General features: G+C 32.2%; 1 protein-coding gene and 1 pseudogene across 1 annotated transcript; one reads left to right on the top strand and one right to left on the bottom strand.

Annotated features, from left to right (window-relative positions):
• The first annotated feature begins 1,427 nt into the window (after positions 1-1,427).
• On the top strand, positions 1,428-3,014 carry LOC129903878 (embryo-specific protein ATS3A-like). Its single transcript, XM_055979390.1, has 2 exons — positions 1,428-1,580; positions 2,471-3,014. The coding sequence occupies exons 1-2, from the start codon at positions 1,470-1,472 to the stop codon at positions 2,933-2,935; spliced, it is 576 nt and encodes a 191-aa protein (XP_055835365.1). The 5' UTR covers positions 1,428-1,469; the 3' UTR covers positions 2,936-3,014.
• A 2,810-nt stretch (positions 3,015-5,824) lies between these two features.
• Positions 5,825-14,433, bottom strand: LOC129904464 (polyadenylate-binding protein RBP45-like; annotated as a pseudogene).
• Between the last annotated feature and the right edge of the window lie 121 nt (positions 14,434-14,554).

The raw sequence follows: 14,554 nt of genomic DNA, 5'->3' as shown, positions 1-14,554 counted from the left end.
ATTGGAAAATTTATATTTTCGTCGACATTCGCAGTGCCGCCGCCGCCGCCGGAATTCTTGCAGCCGCCTGAATCCTTTGAACTGATATTTGACAAGATTGGTAATGAATTTGATGGAGATTTTTGTATGGTTGTATTCGTGTTGAGCTCCTCTACACTTTGGCATTGGTCTTGAAGTTCGAATGTCACCGGAACTCCGGCGTCGAGGTTCAACAGTAGAGTGACGGCGACTCCGTCATCTATTGGGGCTGGGCTTTTACTATGAGGGGCGCACTGAGGTGGGAAACCAACCCCAGGTGGTGCGCCAACTTGAATACCATCGGCGGGCGTACAAAAGACATCCCGATTGGCCGGCGACTCGCCGGAGTTTCGCTGGACAGTCGCGGCTTCATTTCTCTCGATTGCCTCGCTGAAATTGCTTGATTTTCGGATATGCTGTAGCTGAGATGTTGTTCTAACATTCTCAATTGGTGGTTTATCAAAACAATTCACAGAATTGGAGCTAGAATCGATTTCTCGTTCAGTGATCGCGTCTGGTTTTTCAATATTCCCGGGGCTTTGGATGTCCGATTGAGACGATTCTTGAAGAGTTTTGCTTAGTCGAAGATTGTATAGTTCTCTGGACTGATCCGGTGGCTTGAAAAGTTCTGTCGGCGGCGATGATGCCATTCCGACAGAGTTGTTGTTGTTTGTAACGACTATATTTTGAGAGCGTATTTGCTACAGTAGAAATGATGTCTAAAGTGGAAACTTTTTTTTTTGATAGAGTTTAGGGTTTCTAATGCATGCATTAGTATGATTAAAGACAAAATTTTATATTTTTCAATACCCTTTTCACATTCTTTTCACCATATTAATGAATGATTTTTTTATAAATATTTTTAATAGAAATTATGCAATATATGCTATTTCTAATACAACAGATAAAATAATGCATAAAAATAATTTCAGGATAACTAATATCAGAATTATTAATACATCACATTCAACACTATTCTTATACGCCTTACTAAATGACCTTTTAGATAAGAGATGCATATATAGTACGTTGTTCACTCAAGCTTGTTATCTTTTTTTTGTCCCTTTTTTTTAATTAAAAAAAAACTCCTTTATATGAAAATCTTGATGTGATTTAATCAAAAGTCGTATATATCTTTGTGATGGAATTAATTAAAAAGTTATGAGTTAAAGAATGGTTTAAAATTAATTACTGTACATAATATATGCATTAATTAATTATCTTTGAAAGCAACTGAAACAAGAAGATTAATATTATTAAAAGATGGTTATTATCTTCAAGTAATCAAAACATCCAAGAATATTTCCTTTTTGTCCATATGAAGCAAAGAATGAGTATCAAATAGATAGTAAGTTCTTATATAGCATATGTATGTATATGTTTGTTTCATTAATGTTCTTCTTAATTAATTTCTCTTTTATATCAAATTAATCTCAATAGATTAATTAAAGATGATGTTAATAAGTAAATTTGGAATAACATTGATTATTTTTGTCACAAGTTTCATCTTTCTTGCAGAGGCTTCCATCAAGTTCACAAATGATAGCCTTTCAACAGAGAAGGTATGATAATATATTTAATTAGTTTTGAAATTGTCTGAGTGCATTTAATTTTTTTAATTTTACCTGTCTTCAAATCAAGCGTTCTCTTAGAAAAACATAATTTGAACCATACTTTTCACTATTGCACTTTTCAAAATCATAAATATAACTTTGCAAGTAGTGTGATTTATCTCCTAGAAAATATAAAACTTCAATAAATGAAAGGGCAAATATGGAAAAAGATTCAAATATTTATTTTGAACTTTGAACAATTCAATTATTTTGAACAATAAAAAAACCCTCAAAAATTCACTTAATATGGAATGGAGGGAGTATTAAATACCTATATAAAGTAGTAGAAGTCAAATTTAAAATTTCAAGACATTATTAATAAGGTTAGTTTAGTAAAATACACGTCTAATTAAAACTTTTTAAAGTCAGATTTTCAATCAATGAACATGAATTAATTTATTTTGATTAATTAATTATTTGACCAATGGACATGAATTATTTACTTAGTTTTTTCATGTTGGTCAAATATATATATTCAAAGTTAATAACTCACAAGGGTAAAATAGGAATTATAATGTCATTTATGCATTGATTTTGTAAAATGACAAATATTAAAACCCATCTATTTTTAATAAGGATGACATATAAATATGAACGGAAGGAGTAGTTTTCAAATTTAGAGTTTCAAGACATCATTAATAAGGTTAGTTTAATAAGATACAAATCTAATTAAAACTTTCATAAAGAGTGTGTCAGATCAATAAGGATCAAATAATATGAAACCTATAGAGTATCGTAATTTTGCACTTTAATAAATTCGTAACATTATTAATGTAATTTTACAAAAGGTGGTTTTAATTTGGCTGAAATTTGCTATGTCTTGACAATTATTTTTACAGGAGAAATGCACCTATTTTGTGACAATAGAGACAACATGTACAAAAGGTGCAGAAACCACAAATCATGTAAGCCTAAGGTTTGGTGATGAAAATTCCAATGACATTTTAGTGCACCATTTGAATTCCAAACATGTTAGAAGGGTTGATCCATTGGAGCCACAAGTTCTTGATGACATCCCAAGAAAACCATTTCAATCCTGCATGATTGATCAGTTTCAAGTTACTGGTCAATGTGTTAAATCACCAATTTGTTATCTCTATCTTAAATTGGCTGGAAGTGATGATTGGCGTCCTGGTTTTGCTCAAGTTCAACTCCTAGAAGGACCTCATTTTAGCTCAAATACATTTTATTTTCGACGATATTTGCCTCGTCGCGTATGGCATGGATCGGACTTTTGTGACACACAAGTCACGCCTTTTGGGTTAAAACGCAAGAGAAATGTATTTGGAAACGAAGCTTCGTAGACCTTAGTATCCTATAAAAATTATGAAAATAAAAGTCTGATAATTTTAAACTTGTAATGTACTTTGAGTTATTAAATTTGAACATATATAAATAAGATTTTTTGTTTTTAAATCACATTTTGTGTTAAAGGAAGTGCTTCAAGTCGTCATTGCTATTTGATTTAGATATGTTCTAAAAAGTGTAAGTATTTCAAATTGTTGGTTTGACTTGGAAAAAAATGGAGAAAACCTTTAAAATTATTTTAATATTAAACCTTGAAACATGTGATATTTTACATCGGGTAAATTCTTAACCTTTTTACCTCTTATTAAGACTACATAATGTTCTTATAAATTATGACAATACCCGATATATAAATAGTAGTTTTCAAATTCAAAGGTTAATCACATTCCGGCATCTTTACAATAGAGTTTGATTTTTTTTTTAAAAATGATAAATCAAGTGGGACAAGCAATATCTTCTTGGAATTATTTTTCTATACATACAGAATTAGATTCATATTTATCAAACATAGCATTTTCTAAGTTCCATTAAAAACGTACTATACAAGTCCAATACAAAGATCATGACCGAAATTATAAAGGGTAAATTTCAGAAATGACAGACATATTAAGCTTAATAATTCCGTATGAGTATAATTTCCCTAATTACTCTCCATAGCTATATTTATGTTTGCTATGGTCATTAATGTTTGTATATCTCGTTACATTATACAAATTGGGCTTTCCTATTTATATATCTCGCTGCATTATATAAATTAGGCTTCAAAGAGATTATATATAGGAAAACTTACATAAATATACTATATTAAGAAAATATTTACCCTTTATAGCAATAATATTTTTTTTCACTGGATATTTATAATACATTTATAATACAGTTTTAATACATATTAGTGAGAATAGTTTATAAAACTCATATAATACAAGTTTTATTCATTGATAATATATTTATCACATACTTTACTACACTTATAATACACTGCGTCAATTTCTTACCAAACAAGTATAATATATTTTAACACTTATAATATATTTATATTGCATACATAATTCACTTTTAATACATGACAAATATATCATAATATTGTTATGTATTGCTATAGATGGTAATAAATAAAAAGTATCGCTAAAATCAGTAATTATTTATTAAAAAGTGTTTTTCCTGATAATTTTTCTTTATATATATAGTCGCTTTCAGATTTGTATATTCGCTTCCAAATTTGTATAGTCGCTTTCAGATTTGCTTTAGAAATTTGTATATTCGCAATATATTCGCTTTTAGATTTGTATATTCGCTACCAGGTTTCTATATTCGCTTCCAGATTTGCTTTACAGATTTGTATATTCACTTTTAAATTTGTATATGAGCCTAGATTTGTAAAATAACAAATTTCATTAAACTATAGCCAATTCGTGTAATTAATTAAAACTATACCCGTATCGTATAATTATAATAGTAAAATTTGCCAATCCACGTAATTTTTCCAATTATAAAATCAATATACTATAGCTAACGGTGGTAGATTCAACACTTTCAATCAATTTTGGTACAACACAATAGAAGGTATTTTTATAGATTCTTTATAAAGGTCATGTAAGGTTTTTATAAAAACTCATGTATGGATTCTATATAACGTTCGTCTTTCAGTTTTTGATTATTTATTCAGTAAGTTTATGTATAAAATCTGTATATAAATTGTATAAAATCTAGTAAAATATGCATAAATTTTGATAAAGTATGTATAAATTTTGTATTAAAATTATATATATAAAATAGGGGAATTTTCAGATATGGAAAATTTTTTAAGCACAATTACTCCATATGGATATAGTTTCCCTAATTACTTATAATGACAAACATAAAATTTGCCATTATGCAAATGTCGTAGCAAATTATACAAAAGTTGTAACGAATTATACAAATGTTATATCCACAAATTATTTGTATATCAAAATATACAAATACTGATATACATATTTATTTGTATATCTTGCAAGCGAGATTGAGAGAGAGGAGAAGAGAGGCGAGTGAGATCGAAAGAGGGAAGGGAGAGGTGAGCGAGAGGCGAATTGTATATGTATATCTGTCGAATTGTATATATGTAAATGATATACATATTTATTTGTATATCTAGCAGGCGAGATTGAGAGAGAGGAGGAGAGAGGCGAGCGAGATTGAGAGAGGGAGGAGAGAGGCGAGCGATATCGAGAAAGGGAGGAGAAAGGCGAGCGAGAGGCAAATTGTATATGTATATCTGTTGAATTGTATATGTATACCTGTCAGAAAAATTGTATAATAGTAACTAATATACATATTTATTTGCCATACCGCGTAAATATATAGCTATGTTTGCTGTGAGCCGTAATTATTTTTGAATTATACCCTAAACGCGTAATATAGTAGTAAGATTTGTCATACCGCGTAATTTTTCCTATAAAATATGTATCATACATGTATGTATTATTTATAAAATGCATATTTTAATTTATGTATATGTATATAATTTTAATACAGAATTTATACATATTTTATCAGAATTCAGAGGAAAGAGGCGAGAGTACAAAAAGAGGAAAGTGGCGAGCAAATGAATGTGGAGAGACAGAGAGAGAGGAGAAAGAAAATAACTATAAAATCCTTATTAACTATAGTAATTCTGAATGTATTTTCCAAACTATTGAATTTATTATACCTAAAGTGTGATATATTAATTTTTTAATTCTATTTATTACTCTTTAAAAGATTTGTTAAGTCAATACTAGACAAGTTAAAATAAATTGAGGGAGTACCAAGAAGAGAAGAGTTCAAACAAGTCATTATTAGTTAATTTTATGATTTTTTATATATCAATAAATAAAGGAGTGTCCAGTCGCAAAACGTGACAATTAATAAAGAACGAAAGAGTAATTTCTTAAATACAGTGCATATTTATGGAAGAGAGAAAAGAATAAACTAATACTCTCATCGTACATTTTTATTTATCCAATATTGTCACGATCCTGACCCGTCGTGAGTAGCATCCACACTAACCCTTCAGTAGGAGAATAATTAATAACCCAACTAATAATTCAAAATCACGCATTTAAATAAGTGAAAGCAGTTAAAACAAGTAAAAGCTAAGTTCCCATAAACTCAGACAAGTTTATCAAAATATGCGGAATTAAACTCTCTAGAACCTGAAAGTTATTGTACCAAGACTCTATCGAAAGTCCAGAATATGGGGATGCAACCCAAAAACAATAAACATAAACTAAAGAATCTAAGATTGTCTGAGTCCGAAAAGAAAGGACTAAGAACCAAGAGAAATCCATGGCAGCCTGAAAGAACTGGCTCACTCTTGAGTTCGAACGATCAAGTATCTCTCAACTGAAGTTTCTCAATGATCGTCTGAAGTACAAGGAAAATACAAGTGCAGTATCAGTACACAACTACAGTTTACTGGTAAGCTCACACGACTAGTTCCAGTAAATTAACATATGAACAAGAAATCACAACTTAGTAAAGCAGATAATACACAATCACATCACAGTTATAACAACACCGGATTTTCACTCCTTACATTCAAATTATTATGCACAATGAGTATGATCAATCATAATACAACAATTAAATTCGGTCCTCTCATGAAATTCATACCCAAACTGTTAGTGTACTGGCGTGGTGCCCGTTCTCATAGTTAGTGGAACAGTGTGGTACTCGTTCCAAGTGTACCGATGTGGTACCCGATCCAAATATACCGGCGTAGTAACCTTTTCAAATATATCAGCGTGGTACCCGATCCAACAAAAAATCACATATCACAATTACAACCATAATGAATAGCAATCACACTTGTACAATCAAGTAACACATTCATTGCATGCAATTTAATCAAAAATATCATTTCAATACATGTTCTTTCCTTTTTCCTACTCGTATATCATGCATGCAACACTTACAAATTAGTTAACATGCACATATAACACAAACGATAAAAACAAAACCATCACCTACCAAGTAACAAGCGTAAATGCTCTAAAGAACCTGAGCTTTTCCCCTTTTAAGTGCCTTGGCTTGTTTTGATTTTAAACAAACAAAGAATACAGAAAATCAATGAACAATGACCTAAATTATCTGAATTATACTCAAATTCTAACCCTTGGCCAATTTCATAATCATACCACCCAGCTAGGGCTTTTTCCACCATTAATTTCAGGTCAAGAACCCCCCCCCTTAAGATAATTCACATGGATTCTAAGGTCTAAGAATTAAAATACAAGTTAGGGGAGTAATTAACTTACCTTTAGCTCAAAAATTGATGGAAAACTGAAGGAAATAGCCACAAGTTGCCTCTTGCTCTTCCAGGAATGAAATTGCAAAAATAATATCATTTTTGAGAGTTTTTTCTATTAAGTCTGCGATTGGTCCGCTATAGCGGCCACCATCCCCGCTATAGCGAAATTTCACTCGCTATGGCGACTTGCAACATCGAAATTCTTTCCCCAAGCCCTCATTTAGAAACACAACTTCAAAAATTGACATTCTAAAATAATTCTTTCATGCCAAATTTGATTTCGAAAGTTTTACTCACCCGAGTTCATTTTCGAAAAGCCCTACAGATTCCTTAAAGTCTTAGTTATCATAAAATCAAATCCAAACTTAGTCATTAACCCCAATCCATTCCCAGATCTCTGTACACCTCACCTCACTCAGATTTTGTCCGGAACTTGCCTAGCTTAAAATTTCTGAACTACTATTCAAAAGTTTTTCTGGTCCAAATCTTTCACTATTGGTTTTCTCATAACGATCAGAACGGATCGTCACAAATATTTCAAAAAATAATTTTTTACTTTTACCTACCATTTTTAACATATAAATTATTTTATCCATAATATTAATTATTTATTTTTCAAGATTTAAAATTATAGATCAATTACTATAAAATATTATAATAAAATATTTATAATTTTTAAAGAGTCTAGCAAAATTCAAAATGAACATACGGAGTATAACTTAAATTCTTTATGCATACTGGTGATGAATTGAAGGGAAGCCTTGGAGTAACTGGTAAAGTTGTTGCCGTGTGATCAGGAGGTCACGGGTTCAAGCCTGAAAACAGCCTCTGGCAGAAATGCAAAGTAAGGCTGTGTACAATAGACTCTTGTGGTCGGACCCTTCCTCGGACCCTACGCATAGCGAGAGCTTTGGTAGGCCAATTTACATTTTTTTTTTCAATTTTATAACTATTTTACAAAAGATCTTTATTCTTTCACATAAAATATTTAATTTTTTTTCTATTCAATTCGTAAATAATAAAATAATTTCATTTTCTCTATTATACACGCGCTGTCCTATCATACAAAGGACAATAAATTATTTAATTAAATATGATTATTCCTAGGTACTCTGGGTAGGTGTAAGTATTACTTTCTGATTAATAATTAGGGGGGGGGGGGGGGATTGAACAGTGACTATGATGGCAAAAACTCAACGCATAATTAAAGCCTTTTGTGATCAGCTCCAAGTAAGAACCTGTGGTCCAATTGAAATTATGATTTGTTTTAATTGAACATATAAATAAAAATACAGTGTTTTTATTAGATAATTTGACTCTATGTGATGTGGTTCGCATGTATCTGAAATATCACATATATAGGAGAGTGGCAAGCGAAATTGTCTATATATGACCCAGATACATGCGAATTCACTTGGATACAGTGTATCTAAAATAAATTACACCTAATTTTGACCTCATATATCTTGAGATACATGTATTTGGACGAACCAAAATTTAATAAAATTCGTAATATTGCAAACTAAAATGTATTTAAATAATTAATTTCTAGACTAGTGAATATTTTGTATTATTTAAGCAGTATCTTGACTTAGGTCTTAGTAGCTTCAAGCTAAAAAATCATATATATATATATATCAGAGGCTTACTTATAAATATTCTTTAACTAATCTGATAGTATATTTTTAAAAAAATATTATTTGTGTATATAACTTAAATTTATTTTTTTTAAAAAATAAAACTTACCACAATCTGCAGGTCAAGTCTAACGGTGAGTTTTGACGGTATATATGAGTTAGAGCTAAGATGATCTATTGTGAGTGAAAATTCAGGGAGGAATGCAATTTAACTTTCTACTATAGGAAAGTTTTGTCTTAGTTTGAGTACTTCCTCCGTTTTATTTTATTTGATCTGTATATAAAAATAAATATTTTATTTAATTCTCTTTATTCAGTATATTAAAAATAGAATTTCACTTTACTGGCTTAGTTTAAAAAATTAAGAAATTAAGAAATAATTTATCACTTAATTCCTAATTTAGCATTATTATTAATTATCATTATTTTTTAAAAATATTAAATTTATTATATTCAAAGAGTGATATAGTAAAATTATCATTCTATTTGTTACTTCATAAGGATTGTGTCAAGTATATATAGTGTACAAGTAAAAAAGGACGGAGGGAGTGCTTGTCCATTTTAGCAAATCAAGAGCTTTTCCCCCTCATTTATTCTTAGTTTTTTATAACTACATAAAGTTATCAAATTTAGCATTCCAAAACATCATTCAATAAAATTAATTTAGTAAAATACACCTCTAATTAACATTTTCTGGTCAACACCTGAAAAAGCAATACTTTGTTCATTCCTATTTATATGTCTATCATTTTAGATTTTACGTCTATTAAAAAACTAGGTAAGTTTACCATTGTACTCTCATTTAGTCTCTTGAAGTTAGTTTTAATAAATGAACATAAATTAATTAAACTTGAATTGCCAGATGACTTTGGCAATGAAGGGGGAGGAGGTAGCTTAGTAGCTGCTGGTGAATTTCTACTATTTGACATTCGATTTACTTCTTTATCTTCCCTATCCCATATAATTGGAGATAATTTTCGCTTCATGCTCTGTACAGGAGACTGGTTACCATTGTCGGCATTCTTGGTCTTCTGGTTCGACTCAGTAGCCCCATCAGACCCACTCTCACTATACAATTCCCCAGGCTCTCGGTCAACAGCCCTGACACTAAAGCCACTTCTCCTCGCTCCACCAGCATCACCATCACTACTACCAGAATAACTCTTGCTTGACATGGACCTATAATTGCCATTTATCATATCCCTTTCTTTTATAGGCTCTCGGTCAACAGCTCTGACACTAAGCCCACTTCTCCTAGCTCCACCACCATCACAATCACTGCTACCAGAATCACTCCTGCTTGACATGGACATATAATTTCCATTTATCATATCCCTTTCTTTTATATTCTTTTGTCTCAACCTACCCCTATCTCGATCACTTCTGTCATGAACTCGATCCCTATCAAAATCTCGATCCTCAGACCTAATTCGTTCGTAATCCCCCTTGGAGTGACCTCAAATTCAGCCTCACGCCCCCTAAATTCATTATCCCTGTAACCACCATGTCTTCCAGCAACCATATAAACGTCTGTATCAAAGAAAAGCCTAATTTCACCTAAAAACCCTAACCCTAATTTCACCTAAAAAGTCAGCAAACCCAACGAACCCTAGCTCGAAGAAAAATGGAGTTATTTTGAAAACTCAATAGCAGATCTGGTAAAAACTAATCAAAATATATAAAAATCAATTGAAATTTGTTTTCCCTAATTCTTTTTTTCTTTTTTTCTCGAATAACTTGAAAAACTCTAGGCACGACAGATAGAGACAGCGAAGAAGCCAAACCCCTAGAAATTGAAGAGTAAAGGGTAATTTACGCTCTTCTCTGATATGTTGTTGCTGAGATCGGAATACTTACCGGTGAATCGAAGCAACCAGATACGGCGGCGACAAAACTTTTAGATAGAGAGAGAATATACGAATTGTATTGCAAATTCCCACTATGGAAGTGAAGGGAAAGTTCAGTGCGCGTAAAGAGGAGTTTTTAGATTGGCTTCGTCTTCAAGTATGTTAAAATTGCAAACTAGACCCTTATGTTTATCAAATTATTTATTGTGCTTTCTGTAATTGATAGAAGGATCACAATGTTTCTTCCATGTTTATTCAGCTCTCCGAAGTCTTTGCCACAAATTTAAATTTCATTGGGTAAAATCCAAGCCCAATAGATTTTTCTCTTTATTCATCAAATTATGGTATATACTCCCTCCCATCCAAAATAATTAGTGGTCGTTTGATAGATGGTTTAAATGTGAATTATGAAAATATTAAATTTTGTATAGATATTTTATGCTTGATGGCTGATTAGGAGGTAAATTATTCATGCATAAAATTATAAAAAACTTACCTAAATATACCATATTTAAAAAATATTTATCATTTATAGCTATGAAATTCTAATACATGTATAATTCAATCTTAATACATAGTGCATTTTTTTACCAAAATAAGTCTAATACATTTTAAAACACTTATAATACATTTATATTGCATGTAAAGCTCCAAGAAAGGATGGGCTAAATGTTGTGTTTTTCAAAAAAGCATGGCCAATGGTGGGAGAGGAGATCACAAATGCAGTCCTACAATTCTTTGACACATGTGTGATGTACTGGCCTATCAACTGTACATCTATAACATTCATACCTAATATCAACTGTATAGCTGTAACACTCATACCTAAGGTGAAGAATCTAGCTAGGATAAGTGAATACAAGTCAATATCATGTTCCTCAACAATCTACAAGGCTACATCTAAAGTGATGACTGGTCAGTTGAAATAAGTCGTGGAGACTCTGGTAGATTCTAATCAATCAACATTTGTATCAGGTAGAACTTTGAATGATAATGTAATACTGATCCATGAACTTGCGAAGGGATATGATAGACAGGGGATTTCCAGAAGATGTATGGTGAAGATTGACATGAAAAAATCGTAGGATTCTTTGGAGTGGACATTCTTGGAGCAGATTCTAGGTGAACTCAAAATACCTTTTAAAGTCATCCAATGAATAATGCAATGTGTTACAACAGTTACCTATTCCATTAAAGATAAGAGGACATAGTACAACACCATTTAAAGCAAAAAGAAGGGTAAGAAAAGGGGATCATGTAATGCCCCTAATTACTTAAGCTAATATTCACACTTCAAGAGGTTATTTCTTGACGATATGAAACTTCTACTTTACAACTCCTTAACTCTAACTTTGTGACGTGGGAGAACTCAATTTTCTTAAATTCTTATGGTATTATAAAGAATTCTACTGGGGTAGTTTAGTAAATTATCATGACATATGCATATTCTTATAATAATAGAATCAAGGTATGATATTTTAGAACATGGACAGCTATTATTGACTTTTTGGACAACAACTTTTTTTTCCAGCACCTCTAGTGATAATATCACTTGTATATTATATATTTTTGGAAGCTCCTCTAAGAAGGTTGGTTTACTTAAGACTAAGGGACATTTATAAGTCTCTCATAATTTATTAGTTCACAAAAATCACAAGAAAAATAAGTTCCATATAGCTGAAACTCAAGACACACCCTAGCCTTGGGTAAGTGATCAAATCCGTTTTAAAATTGTGTAGTTGTTAGTAATGAACCATCAGGAAGAGCGTCCAACCGGAGATTTGTGTGGTAATGGCTCGAGCGACAACGGATTTGAACCGTATTCTGGTTTACCCATTTTTAACCATTCCTCCAGAAGCTCAATTTCATGAACCTCTGATAATCGATTCCGTAATTTAACTTTCCATGATTTAGACGCGTGCTTTCTCATACCTTTGTAATTGCTTTCTACGTCTATTGATTCTGCAAAATGGATAAAATTTTACTGATCGAAGTGTATCGCCGGTGAGGTAAAGGTTAACGGGCAGTGAGAATTTAAGGAAGAACCGGTGATGACGGCGGCGGGGAGGGTTTTTGCAAGATTTAAGGTTTTGGATTTGGGACACTTGACGTGTTATACTGGACGGGTCAAATTGGTTAATTTATTAAATGGGTCACACTTTAATTCACTCCATATTTTTTGGAAAAAATAATGTGAAAGTTCAAACAGAAAAAGAATAGAAAAGGTCCGCCTTCAGCATAACAGATAAAAGGGTGACATGGTCATACCTTTCTGGAGGGTACCAATTGGTTTCTTGTTTGCAGCCGGGCCAATCCTCATGGGCCTAGATGAACAAAGTACACCATTCATTTCGGTCATAGCACGCAATAGTTTACTCTTATTAGCGAACTTGACAAATCTATATCCCTTGGTACGTCCAATAATTCGATATGTTACAACTTTTGCACCTTTTACTGATGAATACACAGGTTTAAATGTCTCTTATAGCATATAATCTGTCATATCAGCAGCCGAATCACCATCAAATATTGTATACTCGGTTGAATCATCTCGCCTCTCACCGACACCAAGAGATGCGCAGTTCATACGGAAGTTCTGTTCCACATCTGGCATCAAGGTGCCTTTATATGTCTGTAAAACAGTTTCTGCATCTGCATGACTCCTGAACTCGAGGAATTCATAACCTTCAGACTAGCCACTTTGCTTATTCCTGATGACCTTAGCAGAAACAAGCTGCAGAAAAGAACAATGAAGCCATTATCATAGTCCAAATTAAAAAATAGAAGCCAATATCATTAAGGCAAATATTGATGTTTCTCGTTGATTTCCACTATTTGCTCTGAAAACCTTTCAAACCCTATAACACATCTTCTAAATTCACCTCCAAGTTTTCATTTTTTCCAAATATTTGACATTAACTTCCAACCCCATTCTCTTCTACCAATCACCTAAGCCACTTAGAAATTTGCAACCAAATGCATTGGAAAATTTAAAATGATAAAGGCAATATATTCAAATTCAATCGACTCCACATACAAATGCAAACACATAATCAGCAGGCTCGATATGAAAATGAAAGAACTTTTAACTACAATCTCCCAAAAAACAACATTTCAGATCATTATGAATTACGCATACTCTTATCAAAAATAAGAAATCATTTTGTAAGTCATAACTACATCACCAAACTATATCAGAAAGAAGCGATGTTCCTAAACAACTCTATAACTACCTAAAAACCGAACTTCCTAATAATAATTTCTTTTTTAATCAAACAATCGTACAAATACAGAGGATTCACAAAACAATATTTGAAAATTACTTCACTGGTATGATAAAGACAAGTGGAAAGATAATTCTCATCCATCCAATACTGCAAGTCCCCAATCCAAAGAGACCAAACCTCATTTGGATTAACGTTTGAGCTAGGGCTAGGATTAGTCGCACCGTACTATTGAGACACAAATTGCGATGGCTGCTGACCCAAGAAGGTTGAGCCTGAGGTTGAAATTACGGTTGTTGTGCTTTCTTTGCTGTTGTTGTTGTTGTTGAGTCGGCGGAGATTGCTGCTGATACTAATCCTTTGACATTGCCATTGGTGGCTGAGAAACTCCAATTTGTGGCATCATTTTTTCTGGCGAAATGGAACGAGCTAAGCTGAAACCCTAGGGGTAATAAAGAGAAGGAAAAAATGGAACGGTGATGAGAGATAAGGTTCTTGGGGTCGGCGTGGTAGGCGCGTACGTGGGTCTTTGTAAGAACTAGTCAGGAGGGATGGATGTTTGGGCCTTCATTAGCCCAACCCATATTGGACTATGTTATTCAAGATGACACAGTAATTATCCGTTAAATTTGTTAGC

Source organism: Solanum dulcamara, chromosome 9, assembly GCF_947179165.1.
Source record: "Solanum dulcamara chromosome 9, daSolDulc1.2, whole genome shotgun sequence".
Taxonomy (NCBI): domain Eukaryota; kingdom Viridiplantae; phylum Streptophyta; class Magnoliopsida; order Solanales; family Solanaceae; genus Solanum; species Solanum dulcamara.
The sequence above is the reverse complement of the archived record's forward strand: the minus strand, read 5'-3'. Positions and strand labels throughout refer to the sequence as shown.

Bases quoted from the DNA above. Each gene is read 5' to 3' on its own strand.
- LOC129903878 (XM_055979390.1), top strand. From the start codon at position 1,470: ATGATGTTAATAAGTAAATTTGGAATAACATTGATTATTTTTGTCACA. The intron at 1,581-2,470 runs GTATGATAATAT...TTATTTTTACAG, and splicing joins ATAGCCTTTCAACAGAGAAG to GAGAAATGCACCTATTTTGT.